At 35.6% G+C, this 27630-nt stretch overlaps 2 protein-coding genes across 2 annotated transcripts in view; one reads left to right on the plus strand and one right to left on the minus strand.

Annotated features, from left to right (window-relative positions):
- Nucleotides 1-4727: 4727 nt before the first annotated feature.
- On the minus strand, nt 4728-5637 carry LOC133334394 (large ribosomal subunit protein uL10m-like). The gene is made up of 2 exons (XM_061542693.1): nt 5581-5637; nt 4728-5479 (listed from the first exon to the last, which is right to left on the minus strand). The coding sequence occupies exons 1-2, from the start codon at nt 5600-5602 to the stop codon at nt 4728-4730; spliced, it is 774 nt and encodes a 257-aa protein (XP_061398677.1). The 5' UTR covers nt 5603-5637.
- A 3439-nt stretch (nt 5638-9076) lies between these two features.
- The window catches only part of LOC133334406 (uncharacterized), a 29151-nt gene continuing 10597 nt past the window's right edge, over nt 9077-27630 (plus strand). The window contains exons 1-14 of the mRNA XM_061542704.1: nt 9077-9152; nt 9226-9353; nt 9413-9762; nt 9820-9953; nt 13502-14065; nt 14119-14323; nt 14532-14956; nt 17645-18201; nt 21434-21583; nt 21732-22233; nt 26167-26405; nt 26465-26644; nt 26699-27374; nt 27431-27558. Coding sequence (XP_061398688.1) covers nt 9077-9152; nt 9226-9353; nt 9413-9762; nt 9820-9953; nt 13502-14065; nt 14119-14323; nt 14532-14956; nt 17645-18201; nt 21434-21583; nt 21732-22233; nt 26167-26405; nt 26465-26644; nt 26699-27374; nt 27431-27558 — 4314 coding nt within the window. The remainder of the gene's footprint in view (nt 9153-9225; nt 9354-9412; nt 9763-9819; nt 9954-13501; nt 14066-14118; nt 14324-14531; nt 14957-17644; nt 18202-21433; nt 21584-21731; nt 22234-26166; nt 26406-26464; nt 26645-26698; nt 27375-27430; nt 27559-27630) is intronic.

Raw genomic sequence — 27630 nt, forward strand, 5'->3', positions numbered from 1 at the left:
GTAGACCCACATACAGTGGTGGTCACAGAATTAAAACATTTACTGTGGTAAACAGTTTTTGATCAGCCCTCGATTCGTTTGAAGTATTTTTGAAAAATTTTTAATTCAGAACACTTCGATATACTGCACTTAAGAGATTTAGTGTGAAAATTGAAAATTATTGCATGCAATTTTTCCATAAATAACGGTTTTTATGAAAATACATCGACTTTGAAGTGGCCATATAATTAAAACATTGTGTGATTTTTTACTTTACTGCATTTTTTGAAAATATTTTTAAAAAAGCTCTTTAATGTAGTTAAATTATGTAAACTAAGCACCGATAAAATCATTTGCTGATAAAAATTTTTGAAAAAATCTGTAAAATCTATCAAAATTGCCAAAAATTTGTACAGTACACCTTACATTCAGAAAATAACCCTTATTATAGAAAATAAAGGTCCGAATGCACCAGAAATTGCTATAATTAGTAGAAAAAATAAATAATTCTCAAAATAAATAAATATTTGAAATAAAAACTGAGAAAATGGGAATTAACCTAAAAGAACGACTCAATTTCGATAGACTTTATTGAAGAAGGTCGGAATATTTTTGCAGTATGTGAGGAAATATCGATTGATATTGACATTTATTATATCAAATCGATTGTTCGAGTAGTACAGAATATATTTTATCAAAAAATATATCAGTCACAACAGAAAGAACAGAGATCAACGCATATGTTGACGAGTAAAAGTTTCTGCCACACAGCAGCATTTTTGATGCCCAACACAAGACTTTAAATATTTGTCAAATTGTAAATTGTTTCTTTCTTTTAGGCTAAAATAGATTAAATGGACATTATTCTATTCAAAAAATATTATTTTTGAAAAATATTCTCATGTTCAATAGATTTTAAGGGTCAAGAGTTAACCATCAAACATGGTGCTGTGTACCAGAAACGATTTCTCGTCAACATAGGCGTTGATCTCTGTTCTTTCTGTTGTGACTGATATATTTTTTGATATAATATATTCTGTATTACTCGAACAATCGATTTGATATAATAAATGCCAATATCAATCGATAATTCCTCACATACTGCAAAAATATTCCGGCCTTCTTCAATAAAGGCTATCGAAATTGAGTCGTTCTTTTAGGTTAATTCCCATTTTTTCAGTTTTTATTTCAAATATTTATTTATTTTGAGAATTATTTATTGTTTTCTACTAATTCTAGCAATTTCTGGTGCATTCGGACCTTTATTTTCTATAATAAGGGTTATTTTCTGAATGTAAGGTGTACTGTACAAATTTTTGGCAATTTTGATAGATTTTACAGATTTTTTCAAAAATTTTTATCAGCAAATGATTTTATCGGTGCTTAGTTTACATAATTTAACTACATTAAAGAGCTTTTTTAAAAATATTTTCAAAAAATGCAGTAAAGTAAAAAATCACACAATGTTTTAATTATATGGCCACTTCAAAGTCGATGTATTTTCATAAAAACCGTTATTTATTAAAAAATTGCATGCAATAATTTTCCATTTTCACACTAAATCTCTTAAGTGCAGAATATATAGAAGTGTTCTGAATTAAAAAATTTTCAAAAATACTTCAAACGAATCGAGGGCTGATCAAAAAATGTTTACCACAGTAAATGTTTTAATTCTGTGACCACCACTGTACATACATTTTTGCATTGACATTTGGTACCCAAAGAGAACACTCTGTGCCAAATTACAGCCACCGTAAAATGTGTCTAATAGACAAAAATACCTTAAATCGGGAGTTGCGGTATATGGGGGCTATATCAAAATATGGGGGCTATATCCGATTCAATATTTACTTTGACATTAAAAACATGTAAGCAAAATTTTGGGAGCCTATGTTAAGTGGTTTGACAGGAAATGAGTTTATACCCAATTTTTGGGTAAGTATCGTAAAACTATCCATTCTAAATCGATTTGATACCAGCCCATCAGCCCATCCCTACTAAGTTCTTGCAGGAGTACAATCATATTAGACCTGTCGTAAGTTCCTCTACGATCTAGGATGGTGCCGAGGTATTTGGCTTCCAAAGAGAGTCCCAGACCTACTCCATCTATTGTTGGTAGAGAGAACGTTGGAATTTTACGCTTTTTAGTGAATAGTAACAATTATTTCTTAGTGTGATTGACTCCAAAACCATTTCATCGCGCCCACCCTGACAAGCGTACCAGTGCACACTGCGTAATGTCTAATATCGTTGGTAATACTTTTTCGCTAATCACAACTACAACATCAAAATGCCACGACAGAGGAACTACGAACTGAAACGACCCGAGTCATATTCGGTCAACGTCTGTCACCTCAGCCCATTGTGTAAAAGCAATAGGTCTTCTACAACAACAACATCATCGGCATAAGCCACTACTTTCGTTCACCATTGGTCAAAGTTAACAAGAATATCGATTATACTAGAAGCCAAAAAATGGCGATTGCCCCCCGTTTTGTGAAGTTCCTCTGTTGATTAACCACTTCATCCTCCTTGATTATACGACTTTTCAGTATAACATCAATCCAATCCACCAGGGTTGATGAGAGAGAAGAGAGCTAATATCATAAATTCCAAATTTACGTTGTTGAAAGCTCCGTTTATGTCGAGAAAAGACGTCAGCGTGACGTTTGTAGTTCTCTCAATATGCTCAATATGTAGGCATACTGGGATTTGCTGATCATATTTTTATTAAGTCCAGTAATGTCCTGATTTCAAGATCTAATAAACTTTCCATTGTTTAAAAAAAAAATAAATAAAGACTAATCGGTCTATAGTCTTTCAGTAAAGTGTGACTAGGTTTCCCTGCCTTGGGAATGAAGGTCACCTTTATTTCTCTTCACAACCTTAGACAGGCCCCGAAAAAAACTCCCTAAATTTTATTAAAACCTGTTCTGATGCAATCTGCATCGTTGCAGGTATTATGCCATCTGGACCAGGAGATTTTTAGTGTTGGAAAGTGTTAATTGTCCATACCAGTTTTGGATACCTTGTATGGTCTTATATCACAGATTAATTTGACATGGACAGAGGTTGAATATGATGCAGCAATTTCTGATCCATACCCAAGTCTCTGCTCCCAGCAAAATTAGTATCCGATAGAATATCCAGAGTCCCCAAACCACAATTGGTCCATGTGTCAACCTTTCTTTTAATATTACCGATGGATTTTGTATCTTCGATAATATTTTCATTAACTCCCTTTATCGACTCACTAATGCATATCCAAGGCTCTCGCTGACTTTCCTAATTTCACATTTGTAATTATTGAAAAACTCCCTATAAGTGCCCCAATCTGTTCTATGTTTACATTTATTTGATTTGTTGTACCGAAAATTGGAGATAACGTTGTATGGGGGATATTCAAGGTTAGGTAAGGTCTGGGGATGTGCAGTCACTAATGTGGCTGCAGCACTCTGAGACCATCCGGTCCATTGTGATCATCCATGAAAAGTATGGAGAGATCTGTAGGGGAGAAAGGATAAGAAGCCAACAAGAAGTTTTAGGAGAAAGGTGGAATAGTTTCGATGGCTATAGAAATTGGACAGAAAACATATTACTTGCTAAGTTTGCACTTTCCCAACCACTTTAGGTTGCTAATGATGCTGTAGATTAAAGCAGCTTCCATAGTTGAAAAGAAGCTTACAGACGGTGAACACCCTCTAGTCTGTGCCGTCTGCAGGCCAGAACTGGACAGCGACACAGGAGATGCTCAATTGTCTCCGTCTCCTCCTCGTCGACATAGACTCTGCAGTAATCGGTAACATCATGGCCCCTTTACCGGTAAATGCCCTGATATTGCAATGACCATTAATGACTCCTGTCATTACTCTAATTTCAGCTTTCCTCAGATTCACAGTGAGTTTGCCCAGATAGATCTTGACACATTGCCCCTAAGTTCGTTGTGCCAGAGTTCATTGGCTCGTTCGTCGATAGCTAGATATGTAGATTGATATCCTCGTCTAGCTAATTCGTCAGCTTTTTCATTACCCATAAAGTCACGGTGTCCTGGTACCCAACACAGCCGATAGCTATGAGTGTGAGAGAACCCAAAATATCAAATTAGAACCTCATCGGTCCTATTGATCATTTTGGTGGGAGATTTGCCCAATGATAATCAAAGTTCAAGTTATATCCCATTCTGTTGAAAAGTGACTCAATTCCTCAAAATATCGAATGGGTTCAAATAATCGACCGATATATCCCATCTTCAGTAACAAACATCTTATGATAAGTGGCATATATTGCCACACAATTTCTGTGCTATATAATAAATACGTATTACAAAATTGGATATAGATTTTACTAGTCGGTCTTTCACGAGAGAGGATCTATATAGGTTATACAGTCTCTGGGTGGAATAGTGTCAGGGCAAATTAAAATTGGATACTTTCGAATATAAGGATGCACAATATCAAATGATTAACAGGAAAATTGATTTTATAACCTTTGTGCAAATGGGTTACACCAACTAATGATGAATTTATTATCATTACTTTTCTACTTGTTTGACCCCTTTGTTGGTTACCAGTTATTTAAAAAAAATCACAGTTTTCAGTTTACTTACATACATATTTTTCTATTCACAATTATTTACTTGATTGTTCGCATTGTCGGATATCCATTGAATTCACACATCCCATTTGGTCATTTCTTTATGGGTTTTATTTCGTGTAATAACAATTTAACATATTTAAATTAAAAACAAATTAATTTTTATTCTCTCCACTATCTGCGGGTGCTGTTGTTTTACTAGCATCGCCGCCATCAGAACTTTCACTCTTAGCATAAACATCTAAAATATTTACAAAATTCTTTTGGTGGGCCTCCAAATTTTGCACCAACGATGTACCGGCCATATTCAATGTTTGTACAAGTTCAGCTTGAGCCGATTTCAAACCTGGCAATTGAGCATATTGCATAAATTCATTACGGCTCAACAAAGTGTCATCGACAATACCGGCTATTAAAAGCATTTGTGGTATTTTACGTGTGATTTTCAACAATTGTGCCACCTTAGGTTCTGGCGAAAATACTAGACAGGTTTGGGCATCAAACAGAGGCAATATCGCTTCGAAACGATTTCCCTCCACTGCCTTGCGGACAATTTTCTGACCATACTGTTTCAATTGCATATTTTGTTTGTGCAACAAGACACGGGCATCAAAGTAATCATCCGATTTAATGGAGTTAATGTGAAATATGCCCACCATTTTGGAGTTACTCAGCCAATTGTAGACTTCACGAGCAATAATATCATTGTAGGGATTTTCTTGTACTGTTCGTGATTTCTTTTCAAAACAATTGGATACTTTAGGTGGTTCAGGATATTGAGGTGTTGTTACTGCAATTACTCGGGCTCGTTCATAGTGAGGTTGGCGGGGACGTTGAATATTGATTTTGGCCCGGAACCGTTGGAATTGCAGCAGAGGATTGCTACGTTTCAGCTGATGGAAGAGTTCTGTTGTGGTGGTGGTGATGGACCGGCAATAACATACAAAAAGAGATGTTATGGTTATACAACAAATGTTTGAGGAATGTGCTGAATTTCCATTTACTTACCAGGTTTAATTAGTTGAGACATGACGGCTACTTTATGGTTTCAATGATGGGGCATTTAATTACAATAGTTTCAATTAATTTATTTGATAATTTGCCTAAAAATTGTTTTAGAATAAACAAATTTTGCAAGAAAACCCCCAGCTCGTGTGTTGCTGCTCCAACGGAATCCAAATAATCGTTTGTACATTAATCGAGGTTATCGATAACGTAAATGTAATGCTGCCTGGCAACACATCAAATTGATAACATTGGTGGAAGTTCACTGTTGTGAAGTTTATAGCAGATTTACATATTACATTTAAAAAATAAAAATAGTAAAAGTTTGTATATTCTTGCAATACCAAAAAAGACAATTTGTGAACATGATTAATGTGACGTATTTCCTATGGAATAGACATTTGAAGTAGTCTAGTCTAAACGGACCAAAAATTTGCAACTCTGGCTTATTTTTATATTCAATGGTTGCCAATTGCAAAAATGAAAGACGAAAATAAAAAATATTAATAAAATTATTTAGACTGTTCTAGAACCTGCAAGAAAATAAAATTTTTTATAACGAAGACAATTTTTTGGAAAAAATAATATATTGCATTGCAGGAACATTTCAATTGTTGCAATTTTTCTTTTCATTTTCTAATTCCAAACAAATATTTTTGGCACAAATTATAAATTTGTATATACACTAACAAACATCAGCTGATTGATTTTAAATCGTGATTAAAAGTATCAGTAATCAGTTAGGGTGTATATCTAGATTTCGTTAATCAAATTTGTTTAAAATCCGATATGTGCAGCATGCAAACACCGTATTCGTTCACCCACTAAAATGAAGAATTTACGAAATATTCAATTTAATAAGCAGATTTTCAAAATTTAATATTGGTTTTTATCTTTATGGAAGAAACATATGTATACCAAATTAATTATTCAGCCGCTAGATGGTGGAATTTTCATATTAAATATTATGAACACCTTATACGTGCAGAGGAACAAGATAAACCAGTAAAGAAAGTAGTAAAGCCGGTTGGGGCCGACTATATGATACCCTTCACCACTATTGGTATATTAAACAGGACTATTAATATGAAATTGGATGAACTAAAATATGTGATTCATATTTAAATTGATTGAACTAAAATATGTGATATTTATCTAAATGTGAATCGACTTAGATCAATCCATAAACATGACATTCGTTGTTACAATGGGACCAAAGTATGTAAATCGACTTCAAACAAATACCAATAGGTCATCCGTTTGGCTATGTCTGTACTTCTAGAAAACGCAACTACGTAATTCTATGCTCAATTTTATACGTTGTGCAAAATTTGATGTCAATGCCCAATTTACTTAAAATTGAACGAAAATATATATGGAAGCTCTATCCAAATATGAACCGATTTCAACGAAACTTTCTACAGGTTAGGTTATACTAATTTTAGTACGTTTTGTTCCTAACAGCCATATATTGGTTCCTTGGTGCGTCAATTACTTAAAATCAATCGATAATATATAAAGGAGCTATATCTAAATCTCAACCGATATCCCCAAAACTTGGCACACATCATTCTGGACTAAATTCAGTACGCTATGACACATAAGAACTTTGGTACATTATTTACATTAAATCGGACGAAAATATATATATTTAGATCTGCACCGATTTTCAAGAAACTCAGCACACATCATTCCAGCATCAATTCAGTATGCAATGCCAAATTTCGTGCAAATCAAAAGATATATGTGGACTTTGGTGCACCATTTACATTAAATCGGACGAAAATAAATATGGGAGCTATATTTAAATCTTGACCGATTTTCACGAAACATAACAGACATCACCATATGCTCAATTCAGTACGTTATGCTAAATTTCGTACAAATCGAAAGATATATTGGGACAAAACTATATATGGGAGCTATATCTAAATCTTGGCCGATTTTCACGAAACTTGGCAGACATCATTCCAGGTTCAATTCAGTACGTTTCAAGTTTCGTGCAAATCGAAAGATATATAGGGACTTTGGTGCACCATTTACATGAAATCGAACGAAACTATATATGAGAGCTATATCCAAATCTTGGCCGATTTTCACGAAACTTGGCAGACATCATTCCAGGTTCAATTCAGTACGTTTCAAGTTTCGTGCAAATCGAAAGATATATAGGTACTTTGGTGCACCATTTACCTTAAATCGGACGAAAATATATATGGGAGCTATATCTAAATCTGAACCGATTTTTCCCAATTTCAATAGGGTTCGTCCTAGTTCCAAATAAATGAACTTTGTTTACAATTTAACATGGACAGAAGGACGGACATGCATAAATCGACTCAGATAGTGAATCTATGCATATTCTCAATAGGAACTAATGGGTCTATCTCGTTTCCTTTTGACTGTTACAAACATATGCACAAAGACATAATACCCTGTACCACAGTGTTGTGAAGGGTATAAAAATAGAGATATTTGGTATGTTCTCGTATTGCAAGAATCTACTAGTTTTTACTATTTTTTCGATGTCGTAAAGGAAATTTTGTTATTGTAGTGAAATGTAGTAGATTCCTGCATTACTAAGGGAAGTTAGACTACGATTACGTCGTTAAATTAATTTTTCGTCTAAAAAATTCACTTAATTTTCTATCCATATCGTGTTTCCCTATGTATATAATACTAGAAGGTAACAGCAAGTGTTGTTGTAAAACAAACGATACAACAACCACATGGAAATTTGTTGTTGGAAGTTATGCTAATGTCAACGTCATTTGACAGAAAATTTTAAACAAACAAAAAAATTATCAACAAATTATTGGTCTCTTCCCGTACTGCAAAAATCTACTACGTTTTACTACGATAACACTTTTTTCCTTTATGATATCGAACAAAATAGTAAAAAATAGTAGATTCTTGCAATACGGGAACAGACCATATATTTGCTTTGAAAATTTAAATTTTTTGAATCTTCAAAATAAAATTGAAAAACGTGAATGAAATTCTATGAAATTTATATTTCTATCGCTTCCACATCTTTCCTATAATTGAGACATTGCCTCTCATATGTGTAACACATATGACAATGATTGGAATTTCGAGTTATTCCATGAAGAAAAATTTGCTTCCTCAAACTTTCCCAGCAGGCAGATTAATGGTATGTTCCCGTACTGCAAGAATCTACTCGATTTTACTATTTTCTTCGATATCATAAAGGAAAATTCGTTATCGTAGTAAAAAGTAATAGATTCTTGCAGTACGGGAACATACCATAAGTAAATTGAATACGGGAGGACATTTAATAAAGAAAAATTTCGAATTGTATGCGACCCAATTAAAAAGGATATGAAATAATTCGATATATTGCCCTCACCCTTTAATCATTGGTCATTATTCACAATAACTGTCAATATCAACGATAATTCACAATAACGTTATCAAAAATTTGTAGCAGCTCTTATTTTTGAAAAAAATATTAAAAATATTTTGTTCAAAGAAAATAATGTCGCACATGGAAACAAATGAGGATGTAGTGCTTACAAAACGCCTTGAAAACTATTGTTGTTCACAAAAACAATGTAAGATGATAATTCGCTTATTTCAATTAATATAATAGATAATTCAAATATATCTTTTTTTTTCAAATTTCAGATTATACCAACAGCAAATCAACTCTTGTCAATACATTACAAATTTTACCAAGAGTTGTTATATACAAAAAATCTTTGAAAATCGGAAGCTGTTATGAGAGTATAATAACAATTAAAAATGAGGGATTGGTGAGTAATTTAGTATAGAGTATATGTGCAGTAATAGTAATATTATTTTCTATATGTAGCATAATCGTCGTTTGTTATATAGCAGCGATTCAAATGATATTACAATTAGTGTCCACCCAGACAACCAGATGAATAACTTTTTGGAAGCTGATCATTCTCTACAACTATCTATTTACATAAAACCCACGAATAAATTAAATCTTAATCGCAGACGCCATATCTTCATTGAATCTGAACATCCGAATATAAAATTTGAAATACCCATTATAATATTGGGTAAAAATAAAATCGAATTGTCCAGTTTTCCAGAGCAGATTGTATTTCCAACGTCTACGATTGGTAATTGTACATTTTATGAAATGATTTTGTATAATGGAAATTCAGAAAAGACAAGTTTTAGTGTTAAGGGGTAAGTTTAAAAATCAGGATGTACCTTGTTAGCGATTTTAATCAAGTTTATTTCCAGAACTAATCCTAATTTGTCTATAATTGTACCTACATTAGCAATTCCAAAACGTGATTATTGTACAATTTTGTTGAAACTTAACTGCAAAGCTCTGAATGAAATATGTGATACTATTAAATTTAAATTTGGCTCAGGTAAGTCGGAAAATGGTTCCAGATAAAAAAATATTCCTTTGTTGTTGATAAATTGAAATGGTGAGAAGGTAATGCATATCTTAATACCCTTCACCATTATTGCTAAGTGGTTGCGTCAAAACTGCCTTTTTATACCCTTCACCACACTGTGGTACAGGGTATTATGTCTTTGTGCATATGTTTGTAACAGGCAAAAGGAAACGAGATAGGCACATGGTTCCTTTTGAGAATATGCATAGAATCACTTTCTGAGTCGATTTACGCATGTCCGTCTGTCCGTCCGTCCGTCCGTCCGTCTGTCCGTCTGTCCGTCCATGTATTTTTGTGAACAAAGTACAGGTCGAATTTATGATCCGATTTGGATGAAATTTGGCACAGGTCACTCATTTGGCCCAAGGACGAACCCTATTGAAATTGGGAAAAATCGGTTCAGATTTAGATATAGCTCCCATATATATTTTCACCCGATATAGGCACCAAAGTACCTATATATCATTCGATTTGCACGAAATTTGGCATAGCGTACTGAATGAGGTCCAAAATGATGTGTGCTGAGTTTCGTGAAAATCGGGTCAGATTTAGATATAGCTCCCATATATATTTTCGCCCGATATAGGCACCAAAGTACCTATATATCATTCGATTTGCACGAAATTTGGCATAGTGTACTGAATTAGGTCCATAATGGTGTGTGCTGAGTTTCGTGAAAATAGGTTCAGATTTAGATATAGCTCCCATATATATTTTCGTCCGATTTAAGGTAAACGTGGCACCAAAGTACCTATATATCTTTCGATTTCCACGAAATTTGGCATAGCGTACTGAATTAGGTATAGAATGATGTGTGTTAAGTTTCCTGAAAATCGGTTCAGATTTAGATATAGCTCCCATATATATTTTCGTCCGATTTAATTTAAATGGTGCACCAAAGTCCCTATATATCTTTCGATTTGCACGAAAGTTGGCACATCGTAATCAATTAGGAATATAATGGTGTGTGTTAAGTTTCCTGAAAATCGGTCCAGATTTAGATATAGCTCCCATATATATTTTCATCCGATTTAATCTGAATGGTGCACCAATGTCCCTATATATCTTTCGATTTGCACCAAAGTTGGCACAGCGTAATGAATTAGTTATAGAATGGTGTGTGTTAAGTTTCCTGAAAATCGGTTCAGATTTAGATATAGCTCCTATATATATTTTCGTCCGATTTAATGTAAATGGTCTACCAAAGTCCCTATATATCTTTCGATTTGCACGAAATTTGGCACTGCGTTATGGATGAGGTCTGGAATGATGTGTGTTAAGTTTCCTGAAATCGTTGAAATCGGTTCAGATTTAGATATAGCTTCTATTTCATCTGTTGAATATGCTCAAAGTGGTGAAGGGTATCATATAGTCGGCCCCGTCCGACTTTACTACTTTCCTTACTGGTTTGATACCTATTTACGTGCTCTCCTTCTAGACGACTTAGACACTCCCCTACCTTCCTTCACAATGGTAAATGGTCATTCAGGGACCACCACGAAGATCCCGAATGAATAGGGATTTCTGACATCATTATCCCTGCGGTGTTAGGATACCCAGACTTCTCTCGATTTTAAAGCATTCCTTATCGGTTATCGTACTCCTGTTCTGTTCAATGAACCGGCTGCAGAAGGCGATTCCTCTCCGGTAAAGCTTTCTTGGCATTAACACATTTAGTGGTTGATTGCTCTTATAAAACATCCATTGCTTCAATGGACAGATCATCGACGCAACATCCACCTCAACGGCATTTTGCCTTGGCCAGCCGTCGTTTGGGGCTACCATATATATATATATATATGTATAACTTAGTTGGCAGTGACCCATCCATGGAGTGTATGGGGATAGCACTTAAATGTGGTAGTGCTGAGGCAGAGGAGCTTAACGTGCATATATGGCCGAATTATAACTGTGAACCACGTTATTTTCTTAACATTAGCTTTCTATTGGAAGGAAGTAGGGAATTTCAATGTTAATTATAAGTTGTGGCACTCCGTACTAGGTAATGACCAGAGGGTAATAGTACTAGAAGAGCAAATTGATAGCTCCACGTTCTGTACCGTGAAAGAGGATGGCCCCACCAGAATAAGGGGAGAGTGTCGCAGTTCGCCAGACATAACAATTATTTCACCTGATCTGAACATCTAGCAGCCCGTAATTTCCCTTGGCTCAGGCCACCTCCCCATATTCGTCTCCATAAGCAGACAACCCGATATCGTCTCCTCTGAACGCCACACTTTCTAGCGGAGATGACAATGTCATTGAATGAACGGGTCGAGGGGCATACAATTCCGCCCACAATTTAAGGGGTCAAATTCGACAGCATGTTAAAAAGTCCGCACAGCTATCTGCGATAAGTTGAAAAGTAGGAATAAGTTCCTCAAGCGACTGCATCACTTGATCTATTACAGAGTGATGGTCTGTTCTACGCAATGGAGAGGAATTCAGACCTGTCAGAAAGCCGCCCTGAGAACTGCACCGGGTTGCCTTCTCATGGACCATCAGGAGGATCTTCTTCAAGAGGAGAAGAAGATCCTACTCGTACGTACCTGCTTGGGTGCTTCAGGGATTATCATCGAAGCCATCATATGGGGAATAAAACTCCCCACCCTGGCGTCAGCTGCCATACAAACCAGAGTAGTTTTGGCCCAATTATGTTCAGGATGGTTGAACCGTCTCAATTCGTATTTGGCACAGATTGATAACCACGTGCAGAATGTCTGCCCAGCATGTGGCGTGGTGTTCAAGACTAAGGTTGCCAAGGCAGCCACGACAACTTCAGTCGAAAGGGTGTTTTTCGTCAGTAGTATTCATTGGCGTATTTGGCAAGAGTTTTGAGGTCGACGTTGGCAAACTTTTTGGGGCGCCAATATCTCAACAAGGATCAATTGGTACCCTGACTGCAATTGTGAAACACTGATACGCATAAGGAAAGAAGGTTTTTAAGACCTAGGGGTTGATTATTTGGGCGCCAATTTCATATCTTTAATCTTGGGACCATTGGTTCTCGGAGATTTCCTACGAGGCTTCCCCAAAACGCTCTGACTTTCTGCAATCTATTGGGCGCATACGTTAGCATTCCCCATAGGCGGAACAAAGCTGAACGCTTACTTCATATGTATCCACGACGATGTAGTCCCCTTAATAAAAACTACCAAAGCATTAGTAGACAGTCTGCCCATACATTTTACGTGAGGAAAATGTTTGCAAAGTACAAAAAACCCCTCCTGATAGCAACCGACTGTGTACATATAATGAGCGTCTATAGCCTGCGTATCAAGGACTATTTGTAAGGTTACCCAGTGAGACCTGCGAAATGAATTATTGTGAATTAACTACCATCACGAAAACGTAAACTAAATTCAAATGTTTGACATTATGTTTGGGAATTAACAGCTGACTTTCGCTTGCTGGGTGACCTTATTAATAGATCTTGGATACATCCTCCTCTTCAAATGTTATTTTCTTATATTTAAATCAACTTCAAATTCAAGCCTAAATTTATTTCTCTTTTTCAGAAACATTTGAGGCAACATTTATTCACAAACCTATACAATGGAGCCTATTTCCAGACTGTGCCAACATTCAATTTGATGCCATAAAATTCGATAGAAACACAACTAAGACATTTCGTTTATGTAATGATTCTAAATCTACCATTAAATTTCAATTAGAATTCCCAACCAAACATAATAGAACTTGCTGTGAAATAGACCAGACATCAAATGAGAATAATTCCTCAGAAGAAAATAAAACAATTATAGATCAATATCCATGGCGACATTTTAAAATTCATCCAAAATGTGGAACACTCTCCCCAAATACCTCTCAGCTGATAGATGTAACATTTCATCCGATAATGCATGAAGATTTTTCGTCAGAAATGGAAATTCCACCATTTTTAGTTGAAACGAAATTATTTCTAAAGGCTCAAGATGAGCTGAAAGTTGAACAAAAATCTATTCGAGTAAAAGGTTTTATAAATGGTCCAGATATTGAAATTATACCGAAATTTATTGATTTCCGCAATGTCTATTTTGGAGAGGAACAATGTGCAACCATTAAGGCTATTAATGTGGATGGTAAACTTGACTTTTATTTTGGAGAATTTTTAATATTTTTTTCGGATTTTAAGGTCTCACGGAATGCCATGTGGATTATTATGACTTTAGTGTCCATGATGATGGCAATGTGATGATTACACCAGATGGCGGCTATGATTTGAAACCCTGTCAGAGTGCCATATTCAATTTACAATTTTTTGCCAAAGTCATTGGGAAATTTATGATCAAATTGCAATTTAAAGTAAGAAATGGGAATTTCTTTACATCAATTATAAGGTAAGATTCACGGGTTGCATTGACTTATAAATTAGATGTTGACCAATACAAAATCTTTTGGGCGCCAGAATATCATTGTATATTTCTAAGTGTCAAGATGTAGAAGTACCCAAAATTTGATATATATTTTTGTCGGTTCCCTAATATATTTGACCATATCCATTTCTATCATTTAATTTTTATTTTGTTCCCTTTCTTCCATTCATAGAGGCATCTCGCAGCAAGTTCGTGTCAAATGTTTTCCCGAAGTCTTGGAATTGAATAGCATACCAATATGTGTACCACAAAAACGTCTAGTGCTTATAATAAATCCCCTTTCTGTACCGATTACTGTACAATGTACGGTACCCAATGATGGCATCGAAATACCATTAGTTTTAAATGTCAACGAAACGCACGATCATTTACCTATTACGGTCAAGGATCCTGTCAAACATATGCAAGAATGTCATAAAGAGGAGGAAATCAGTTTACGTCTAAAAAAGGATGATGCAGAGATTCGAAGCAATGAAGAAAATGCGATTGTAGAATTGGAAAATTCCGAAATATCACTACAAACCTATCGCTCAATTAGAATCGATGACAATTCATCAATGACATCGTATAGTACGGAATTTCAGGAGAATGCCTTGGGTAAGTTGGGGGAAGGAACAATGAATAGTTGCAGTTCCATTTAACTGGAAAAAAAGATTAAGTGAATCTGCATTAGAAATTGTAAACCGGGTTAGAAACTGTCAAGAATTTTCAAAGTAAGGTGTATTTTGACAGCACTGTTGCAGAACCTGCAAAACTCTTCTTTTAATCGAAATTGTTTTCAATTTTCTCTTCATAAGTGTTTACCACGTTTTGAGTATGGCAACAGATTCACAATTTCAATTGATTGAATTCTCTCCATCTTTTCTTGCTCTATTAATAAGGTCACCCCAAGATCTACTAATAAGGTCACCCAGGTAGCAATCGAAATCGGAAAACAGCTGTTTTTTCTCAAGTCTAATGTCAAAAATTTCGACTTTGTTTACGTTTTCATAATGGAAGTCAATTCCCAATAATGCATTTTAACAGCAAACTTGAGTGGCGCAGATAGCCAGCTGGTCTCCCTGGGTGGCCTTATTTATAGGCCATGGGTCACCCAACAAGCTGTTTTTTTCAACTCTAATGTAAAAAATTTGAACTTTGTTTACGTTTTCATCAAGGAAATCAATTCACAATAATGGATATTGACAGCAAACATGAGAGACAGCTGATTACCTTATTAATAGGCCTTATTTTCTTGCATATACGGTTTATTAGAAATCGTTGAATCAAGATCTATTAATAAGGTCACCAAGATAGGAATCGAAATCGGAAAACCGCTGTTTTTTCTCAAGTCTAATGTCAAAAATTTCGACTTTGTTTACGTTTTCATAAAGGAAATCAATTCACAATAATGCATTTTGACAGCAAACTTGAGAGGTATCGATTATCAGCTGGTCTCCCTGGGTGACCTTATTTATAGGCCATGTCGTTGAATCAAGAATTATTTATAAGGTCAGCCAACTGGCGAAAGTCAGCTGTTTTTTCTCAAGTCGAATGTCAAAAAATTGGCCTTTGTATACGTTTTCATAATAGAAGTCATTTCTCAATAATGGATTTTGACAGCAAACTTGAAAGGCAGCTGATATCCAGTTTGTCTCCCTGGACGACCATATTTATAGGCCTTGGTTGCAATGTGTGAATCAGTTGTTTCTAGGATCAGCTGATTTCATCATTTAGTTATATTTTCAAAGATTATTCCACCAATGTGCTTCATCGCTAAAGATTTTTTTTTTTCGAAAAAGTGCCGTCCACCGCCTGTTTTACCAGCACCCTTTCTACGTATCTACGACGCTGCGAAATGTCAGCTGCCAATTGCTTGGAAGGTTGGACGATTATGTAAACCACAATGTCCTCTCAAAGCACGATATGTGGCTGTGACAGAATCACAATTTCGTAATATGTTTTGATAATTTTTATGCGTTTTGAGATAACTAAGCTATCCACTTTCGTCAATGTCAGACTTTCAAATGAAAAGAAGCAAATGTAAATCTCGAAATGGATAACCCTTTACAAGTCCTGTTAATAGGGACACCCAAGAAAATCAGCTGTTTCTCAAGTTGGCTGTCAAAATCGATTATTGGGAATTTACTTCGCATTAATAAAAATGCATAACCCTTTACAATTCCTTTTAATAATGACACCCAAGAAAATCAGCTACTTGTCAAAACCGATTATTGTGAATTGACTTCGCAGTAATAAAGTCAATATTTTTGACATTCACCTTGAGAAATAAAATCTGGTTTTTCTCTTCCTTAATAATAGGTTAAGGCCTGTTAATGTTATCCAAGGCGACCAGCTACATATCATCTGCTTTTCAAGTTTGCTGTCAAAATTCATTATTGTGAATTGTCTTTCCTTATGAAAACGTTAACAAACTCCAAATTTTGACATTAGACTTGAGAAAAAATAGCTGACTTTCGCTTGCTGCATGAGCACCAAGGCCTATAAACAAGGTCCAGGGAGACTCGATGCATATCAGCTGCCTCTTAAGTTTGCTGTCAAAATCAATTATTGCAAATTGGCTTCCCTTATGAAAAAGTAAACAGAGTCCAAATTACAATTCCTGGGAGACCAGCTGCCTCTTAATTTTGCATTCAAAATCGATTATTTTGAATTGACTTCCATTATGAAAACGTAAGCAAAAGCCAATTTTTTTTACATTAAGCTTGAGAAAAAACTGCTGACTTTCGCTAGCGCGTAACCTTATTAAAAGATCTTGATAAAAAAGAGAAATTCGAATGCCCATTTAATAGGTCAGCCAAAATGCAATCGAAATCACCCATTCTGATTGTAATGGTTGTTTAGTTTTCCCTACAAATAATTCAAAATAGAATGAATTTTGACATCTGGTCTTAATATTTATAGAAAGAATATAAAAGAAAATATTAAATGCCTCCAAGCTATCAAGGATTTGATTTAACTACTATTAATAAGGTCATCCAGAAAGTGAAAAACAGCTGTTTTCCTCGCTTTAATAATGTGATGTCAATTCACAATAATGGCTTTTGACAGCAATTCTTAGAAGCAGCTGATCTTCCTTTATGACCTTAATAATATACCTTGATTGCGTTTACTTATTTATACGATTAATTCAAAATAGGTTCAATGAGGATCAGTTGATTTTACCATATATTTCAATAGAGAAATTCAAAACAAGTTTCGTAAAAAAAATATATTTTTTTAATTATATTCCTTAGTCCTATATGTATACGTCTTCTTTTTAAAATGTGTTTCCCCCCATTTCAGATTTCATTCCGACAATGGCCACCAGTTTACTACATCATTTAAAGAAAATCAAAATATTCGATAAACCCGAAATGGAAAAGAAAGTTATCGATGAAACCATCTCGGCTTTATTACAAACTTCGTATTTTCACGATATGGATAAATATAAAAATTATTGTAATATGGATTGGAATTCATTACCATCAGATCCCAAAGAAATCTATTGTAATAATGAAATAATATTTCTTCATCCAAATACGGGTAAAGTGCTAAGTGTAATGATAATACCAAATGTCATTGGTGATCATCAGAAATTTCTCGAATTTCGTGTATGTCCAATATTGCCTTCACCTGAAGCCGATGATGATAGTGATGATGATTCAAAATTACAACAAATAGTACGTTCCAGTAATTTATTAAGTAGGCTATGGATTGAATATAATTGTGAGGTACCGGAAATTAGGTGGGGTAATGTCATCGATATGAAAGGTCCTCACTATGCTGGTGAGCTATATGAATTTGAAATGGTGTTTGAGAATTGCAGTAAAATTGGTGGATTTTTCTTCTATGATGTTATTGTAAGTATTTCCGAACTTCTTTCTATAATTATGATTATCACTTATATATATTTTTTAGCCGGATAATGAATATGGCGCGATGAAATTTTTAAATAACTGCTGGAAATATTTTATTGAACCGGAGTCAATCATCAAAGTTCCCTGCGCTGTTGAATATAAGAAAACTGGGTTTATAAAACTTTTAGGATTGTAAGTTATAAAAAGAAGTAATCCACACCTATCAGTGACAAGATATATTAATAAGTTCACCCAGCTAGATAAAGTCAGCTGTTTTTTTCTCAAGTCTAATATGAAAGGTGTGGACCATGACACAATGAATAGGTAGTCCATTTAGCGCAGCTGATGTCTCGATTAACTGTCAAAGTGGGTAATTTTTACTTGAATTCGATGTGCAGTCTTGCCAACCATTTGACATTTTATAAGGAAAAATTTGACAGATAATCGAGACAAAAACAAAGGTTTTTGTTGTGATACATCACCTTATTATTGCATCATGGTGTGGACTTTGTTTACGTTTCATAATGGAAGTCAATTCACAATAATGGATTTTGACAGCAATCTTGAGAGACAGCTGATATCCAGCTGGTCTCCCTGGATGACCATATTAATAGACCTTGATCAGTGATAGTTGTTGCAAAAACCAAAGCCTATAAATAAGGTCGTCCAGGGATACCAGCTTGATATCAGCTACCTCTTAAGTTACAATGCTACTTAGGTTTATATCTGCGATGGGAAGCATAGTTGAATGATTTCGAAATCGTCCACAGGTTGCCGATAGTGGAAAACCAATGATCTTCTAGACCAACAAGGTGAAGTGTTTAGCTCCCCTATAATTAAACAAACTTATGGGTTAATGACCTATCTATCCTCATCAACGCTGGGTTGTTATGCGAACTCGTGCCCATCGGTGTATAGGGTTTGTAGTCAGGGTTCCGACTATATTCGAACTGAGCCCCATCGACACCTGGGCGCCTTGATGAGTATTAGGTTAAGTTACCAAGTTCTTGTCATGGCAAGAAGGCTATGTCATAGTTGACATTCGGTCTTCCAATTAACCAATGCCTATGGGGTATTTAAAACCCCCCAAAAGAATCAATGTGCGTATGTTCACTTAACGGGCGCCAACTGCAGAACACGTCGTAGAATTGTCAGCTTCAGTCGACAGACCATCACTTCTGAGGCAAACGGATACTGATACCGGTTAAAAGTGAGTGTTCCAAAACTATTTTAGAATCCTCGCTGACGGCTCCTGCCCTCAAAAGAACAATTTAATTTTCGCAGCGATACATAGATAAGGATCCCAACATTATCAGCGAAAAGGAATTCAGCTGAATATAGAAGCACCCAAAAGGTTGTGAAGAATTGCGAAAATAACTATCCCTACAAGGCATCTAGGAAACTTCCGATCGACCGAATTTCTATCTTGCGGTGTCCGGGAGCTCTACCAAGGCGACGACAAATTAACCCCACTGTATATGATAAAAGAATGGGGCAAACAAGAGATCAAAGACAGCATCATCATCGATGACTAAGGTGGAATCCAACTGAAATCAACTCCTCCAAAAAAGAAGACCTGCACTATTCAGGTTGTGATGGATACAACGTATTAATGAAAAATCGTGGAGTGTTATCGTTCCTATTACACATTTCTGCCCAATTCTGACCTATCTCTCTTGACTCTATATATAATGTATAGGGTTTAGGATCAGGTGAGGTATCGTCAAGGTTGAGTTGATTAACATACATATTTCGCCATCAAACTGCGTCGCCCACGTTATTTGCAATATTTTAGATGGCAATAACCTCTGCTACTAGGGGATTTCAATGCTCTCCATGAATTAGGGCATTCCTTGGTTAGTAATGACTAGAGTGGCATGAAGCTGGCCGAGAAAATATTTATCGATCAAAGGTTAGTAGATTATTATGTTAGTCGGCTAGATTAATGGATGATTCCAAGAGGTGCGCGAGAAATTTTACCCGGCAATTCAAAGACCAATCCGAAAAGGGCAGGGCGAAAAGGAATGTACTGCACCGTATACGATTACTTTAGGTCGTGGAGGAACAACTACAATTTACTTTGGAGGATGATGCAAGTGTCATCAGAAACTCAAAATCAACGAAGGCACATGACCCTGATAGAATCTCTCGTCGTCGTACATGGAATTCGAAAATTAAAAGTCAAAGACCAGTTGAGTGGAAAATGCAATTTCCAGGGAGGTTGAATATTTCCGGAACTATATAATATCTACCTTTCTGGAATCCCTCGCCCACTGGACTGCATTAAGATCAATGTACGATCTTGGGGTCGGGGTTAAAAATTGATGACATCTGCGATCGGTTGAAGAACTATCTCGCGGACATAGCAGAGTTCTAGGGTTCACATTTGATAACCTATAGAAGAACATTTAAAATCTGCAAAATGACACACTGAGGACTGCAGCAATATGTTTCGTTATGACTTCAATAGCCCACTTGCATGAGGACACGAAGATTCAACAAAATTTGTCGATACAATTACTGCTCTTGTGTTAATAATGCAGCCATCCGAACCACCACAAAGACATGTCAGGAGGGATCTTCATGACATAAAATAGAAGTATCGAGGTGTTAAAAAATGCCTCCCGATTAACAGGTCTATGAAGCAGAATTGAATCGTATTGATGTAGTTGTGGAAGCAATTCGAGAATACAGGGTCAATACAATATTTTATGATCTCGAGAAAATGGTCCAGAGGTACACCAGAAAGCCCCTAGAAACAGGCTCAATATGTCAACTAGGATTGAATCGTGTTCACACCGATGGAGTTTGGAAGCAATTCGTGAATACAGGGCGAACCTCTGAGAACACCCGTCAACAATAGGATCAGATAACGTGACAAACCAGAGTGGTTTTGGTACCATTGAGATCTGGGAGGTTTAACCGACTCGATTTGTATTGGGCACGATATCTATTTTCTCTCTCCTTCTCTCTCTCTCTCTCTCTTATTATCCAATAGAATAAAAGTTGTTAGCCTCAACACTGGATTTCCATTTCACATCAAATCGGAAGTTCTTCCACCTGAAATAAATGTTAGTCCTCAGCAAATTGTGAAAAAGGTGATGGTATTAGAAAGAACACGTGGCTATATATACATAGATAATGTCACTCCCACAACCACTTGGTTCAGGTTAAAATTAGTAAGTCTAAAACAAAAAGAAAATGAAATCTTTGAATGAAATATAAAATTTTACAGAAGGATGACTCTCACATTACAATTTATCCTGAAGGAGGGCAATTGGCACCAACAGGACAAAGTATATTCGTGTTAATGGAAATGTTCTATACCGATCCTGGACTTTATAGGACAACTTTGAACGTTATAATGCAATATGAAACAATTAAGGTAAGGAGAAATAAGAGCTATTTAAGGTCTTCTGTCTATAAAGGAGCTGTATAAGATCTTCTTTTTACATGTGAACTGGAGGTGGTCTTCTGCATATAGTAGAAGTTATTCCACTTTTTATTATTTAATAATTCTTTTATTTCTACAGAAAATCCCCATTATAATCCATGTGGAGGGAATGTCAATATTCTTCGAACCAAATATTCAAATTGAAAATGTAGATATCGGCATGATATTGTGTACCACAGAAACTGAATTTAATTCGGAAACTCCAAACTATTCTAAAACAATACAAGTTATAAATCGTGGTCAGCATTCATATCGCATTGTGATAACCAAAACGAAAACTTCCGCACGACCCATTTGTCACATGACACCAATTAAGGCAAGATTACTTATAAAACCCAGTAGTATAGTAATGGGGCCAATGACAGAGGATCAATTTGTAATAACTGCCAATGCCTGTGAGGCTTTGAGCGTCCACAATGAATTTCGTATTGATATTGTTGATCTAGCGGAACCAACTATAAAGAAATCCTCTCGTTTTGTAATCAAGGCCGAGTTTACACAACCCCAATTAATTTGGAATCGTCGTGAAATCAGCATTGATTATTGTCGGACCCATAAGTATAAGGAACATCCGCAGTGGGGTAAGTACAAAATCAAGCCTATGGTAGTCGTGGTAAATATATCGTATTCTCAAAATATTAGGGACTTTTATATGTAAATGTAAATTGTCTGCTAATACGTTTTTTCTCTGCGAAAATTAAAAAAAAACTGGATTAGGAACTTCAATATGCCGAAAATTAAGCGGGACCTTGCATAAACTTGAACCTACATTTAAATTATATTATTGTTCTGCAATAATATATTTCACCTTCCAAATACCGAAAATAGGTGGTAATATAACGTGGATCTTGTTAGTTTTCTGTGGGATGATTAGACGCGTAATGATAACCCACCACAACGAAAAATGTACCCAAACTCCCCAAAATACCAAAAGTTGAGGTATTCAGTGATATGGAGGCTACCCTCCAAAGTGCATCAATTAAAAACGTGTTCAAAAATTCGGAAAAAAATCCAAAATTGATACATTTTGGTAAGGAGAAAGTCCCATTTCCCCTTACCAAAATGAATCAATATTACCGTTTTAACGACAATGACATTAATAATTTTTGTGGAAGATTTGCCACCCAATATGAACCATAAATATCAAATTAGGGCCAATTCGGTTTAAAAGCGTGTCCAATATACAGAATAACGGTGTTTCATTATATGGCGCCCAATATGGATAATTTCTGGCAGGCTGGTTCGCACAATAACTCTCGAAGGGAGTAACCGATTTCATCCAAACTAAGTTCAAGTTCGAATATGGGGAATATCGGTTCACTCCTTCTGGTACCTCCCCCACAAAATGGTGAAAATTATGCAAAAATTTAATTTTAAAATATCATGCCAATGAACTATCCGATTTGAACCAAACTATCCGATTTGAACCCATTGGTTCACTCCTTCTGGTACCTCTCCCACAAATGGTCAAAATTTGCAATATTCATAAATCCAATATTAGGCGAATGGAATGTCTGATTTGAATCAAATTTTGCGCAACCTATTATCTTTATGAAGGCCAAACTTGTAAATTTTTTTAAAATTGAAGCAAATTGAATAGCCGTTTTAATCAACATTTAATCTGAAACATCTCTGATAAAAACATACCCTATATAAAGCGAATAGTAAAACCTGTGTGTTATTCCGAGGGCTTTCGTAAACCATAGGCTGAGAGTATATATCTGTCGGCAACACCGACAGGCACTTCTTTACTTCTTGGTAAGGAGATTTCTACAACATGCCCAAACAAAAAAAAATATATATATATATATATGTATATGAGCGCCAGCCGAAAAAATGGGCCTATATTGATAGTTTTCAGGTTCATAAATGTTGCAATCTTTATTGACTGTGATCAAATAACTTCTTCGGGCAGATTAGTGGCAAAACTGCGCAATTGAAAAGATGAGGTCCTAGTCCACATATTGTACATGTTCCCAGTATCGTGCTGTCAATTCGGACCCCATGCGAATTTAGTCGGCTGCAGCCTAATGATCATAGTTGGTCTAAAACCACTCTCATTCGTCTAGGCAGCTGTCGTTCCGCTGCACCAATGCGTGGTGGATTTCTTCAAGAACTGCATTCACGGGATATTGGTCCATGCTATTCATTCCTCATCTATAGGCCTGTTGATCTAGGGGTTCTCTTTTGCTTCGTTTGACCTCTCTCTATAGATCCTGAAGATCTCTCCTTACGTGATTGGGTGAGGGCAATCATATACATTATATATATATATATATACATTATGTGATGGCATAAATGTTCCGGAGATAACTCTCAATGTACTGGTAGTAGTATGAACGTACGGGTAAGACAATACCCACTGGTGATATAAGGAGATAACCTGTCGCAGTTCTCAGAGCGAAATTTTGATAGGTTTTTACATTCTTCCACTGCATATCTCTTACATTCGAAAACCACCGGCGTCTCTTAGCTTACCACCGATCGACCTATTACTTTTCAACCCAAGAGCTGCTTACAAGCGATATGAGGACATTTTTCTTTCAACTGATCTTATAGCAAATACCGTGAATAACTAAAGTAATATTTTTTTATGGTCGGCATATGTGCACCAAGCCGTATAGCGGGAGCTTCAGATCAGAGTGTGGATTTGGCGCGGGTATCTTTACATAAATTTACATTTTTTCTAATTTTTTTGAATAAAAGCAAAAATGTTGGAAATAGTATAAAATTTTAGAATATGTTTAGATTTGTTCGAAATGGTCATCTTTTGCATGAATTATGGCCTTCAAACGGCCAATTAAACTTGAGGTGATCGACACTTTGGTATTTTTAGTGACAACCTTGCTTTCCGCAATACTGCAGACACATGGAATGTCCAAGGTCTGCGGCCCAAATGTTTGCGTGCCCAAGGCTTTAATACGCCCTCCAGAATATTTTCGCGATAATATTCGGCATTTATTCTGATGCCACGGTCGATTAATACGAGCAGAGAGCGACAATCGGCTGTTATGGCGGACCACACCATCACAAATAAATCACACTATCACGCTTGAATTCCATCACGAATAACTTTTTTTCTGGAAAATTCTCACCAAAATGCTTTTGTACGCTTGTAAACAATATAATGAGCAGTCACTGGCATAATTTTAACATCTGTCGGACGAGTTGCTTAGAAATGACAGCGGTCTGAAGTTGTTTGCAGTTTTTTCATCTCAGCCCGTATATTCCTCAGATATATCATCGATAATGAGATCAGCAATGAGGCAAGATCAATCATAAAGCCAACCACATACATCGCGATTTTATGCCGTCCGGGAGGTGTGGAATTTCAGAAAGGTAGATTTTACACAGTTTCGAAGATATCACCCCTCCATGAGAACTCCCTGTTTTACTCTACGGGTCTTCAACTTATTGTTTCTGAATTCCACATATTGACTGGCGATGAAAAATGTAGTTGATTAACCATCGTTTTAAAGTATGCCGGACGTTGGTCTTCTCTATGTCCTCGAACAGCTTCTCATGGTTCCGAATCCGAAATCCGTTTAGATGTTGGGCAACTGAGAACCTTCTTCTCATCAGAGGGAGGAATAGTGACTCAAGAGCGAAATCGGGTACCGCTGACATTCATGAATGGCTTCAGTATTTAATTTTCAGGATTCAGGAACAATTTGAGTGGCTGATAGCAGCTGATAAATTCTATACTCCATTCTCATCCAGTTACTTAAGCATAACATTGAGATTCAATCCGGACCAAAAGCTTTGGTTAACATAGTGATTTGGACGTGAAATGTGATTTTACCTCCTCGACTCGGAAGGCTCTTATACGACGAAGCCCACTCCTTTCCGCCTTGTCACTATAAGGGTGCTCTTTGAACTGCCGTCGACTCAACTTGGACTTACTTCGGGTATTCGTCCAGCAGGTATATGACGTGCGGCGGAAGCAGTATTGATGTTCCGGAAAATTCTCTTAGGTACCTGAGAATCTATGAAAACAATCAGCTTTGCCATGTTTCAGGAATGTATTGCGTTCAGAGGTTATGAACTATGGTCATTAGAATACTAAGCAATGAAATCCTAAAAAAACAAATTACAATCATTTAGGTTATAAACGTTGCCAAAATACCGAATATCGGACTGTGCCTTTATATGAGCGCTATACCAAAACTTGGACGGATACATTCCAATTTTAATACCATACATCCTTGAAGTATCAGTATCTTAAATATTGCGATTTCTACCGTTATTTCTACGGACAGAAATAGATGGACATGGCTAAATCGACATAGAATTATATTCTGCGGTCTCCAAAGTGGCAGATAGTTTTGTGATAGTCCAAAAAAATATTAAAAAAAATTCCAGGCTTTTGAAATCCTATAAAAATATTTTATTTAATCCACGCCTGAGATAGTCCTAAAAATATTTTTATCCGAGCTCGTGATAGCTCTAGAAGAAATATTAAAAAATTAAATTTGCAATTATTCATCTGAAATCATATTATCACACTTTTTCAGAACTTCTGAAACTTTCCAATACAACGAACAATTTTATTAAACTTGTCTGTCTCAAGATAGTTGGACCATTTTTGCTAAAAGAAAATTTCGAATATAATCCACTGAAAGATCTTCAATTCTCAATACATCCAATGGAATCTAAAGAAGTTTTCATAGTTTTGGATAAGAATGCATTGAAAGAGTTTAAAAATTCGTCTGTAGAAGGGCGCATAAGCTGTTCAGCGAATTCACATAAACAGGTAATACTGAAAACATTTGCGTATTCTCAAAATTCAATTCCCCATTCCTTTGGTTTCAGAAATCTGTGAGCATTAAACTGAATATATATACACCCACCATAAATATTAAACAAAATAATGTGATACTGTTTGTGAAAAATTCCGAAGGAGGTTGTTATATACCAATTCATAATGCAGGAAATGTTCCCGCCACCTATAAATGGTTAAAAATCCAAGAAACATGGCGATACATTAGTGAAGTAAACATAACATCAAAAATATTAATAAACAATTAAAATATATTTAAATTATAGGAAGATGATCATGAACAAGTTGCTGACATAATTATATCTGATATTATTAATAGCCTTCAGTTGGAAACAATTATTTTTGAAAATGATTCCGAACCAAATATGACCAAACGCTATAAAAAATTACGTTGCTATTTACCAAAGTTGAACGATCCAATTGGAATACGGAAAATATTAGATGATGTTATAAATGAACTTGATTTGACACACAAACGTTATAAATTTAACTTGCGGGAACCTCCACCACCTGCTGAACCAAAGTTGTCTTCATCCCGTTCAGAGTTATTGGAAGATAATAAATGTTTACATGAATTATCTCCAGATGTCACAGAAAATTATATTCAAGATGTAAATGTAAACCAAGAACAGGAAACTATTTTGGAAAATTTGTCAAAAAGACAAGATGCAGACATTCCCAAAACCTTATATTTTAATAAGACATTTTCCAAAATTCAGTCAACTACAAATTTACCAGAACAAACCTCATCAAGAGCATGTGTCTATCATACGTTGGATGCAATTTTAAATAATGTTAAATTGGAAGATAGTTATACTATATCTGAGCCCTGTATCGAAACTTGTGATCCCAAGGGAACAGTGTATTTCTTTGAAAAGTGTGGTACTGTACAAGGGCAGCAAATGGAAATGTGTGCTCTACACATACCTCCAATAAGACGAGGTAAGATATTTTTCAATTTTTAAATAAAAGAGATAAATTATTTTATTTTTTTTTAGGTTATGAGGTATCAGTTGCATTCCAGCTGCAAGTTGTTGGTGGTCAGAGCCAAGAATTCCACATTAAGTTCGTCAATTTGAAACGAACATTGAAACTCAGCAAGGAATGTGTATATTTGGGTGTAAAGGTAAGAGAAGCACACAGTTATTGAAAAATATGTTTCAACAAGTAAAATAGTGGTTATGTTCGTCCGGATGCA

The sequence above is a fragment of the Musca vetustissima genome, unplaced genomic scaffold (assembly GCF_032173495.1).
Source record: "Musca vetustissima isolate MV318-11 ecotype Yass unplaced genomic scaffold, APGP_CSIRO_Mvet_v1 utg22410, whole genome shotgun sequence".
Taxonomy (NCBI): domain Eukaryota; kingdom Metazoa; phylum Arthropoda; class Insecta; order Diptera; family Muscidae; genus Musca; species Musca vetustissima.

Coding starts and splice junctions, on each gene's coding strand:
- LOC133334394 (XM_061542693.1), bottom strand. CDS start 5,602: ATGTCTCAACTAATTAAACCTG. Junction 5,480..5,580: donor GTCTCAACTAATTAAACCTG/GTAAGTAAATGG, acceptor CCACCACAACAG/AACTCTTCCATCAGCTGAAA.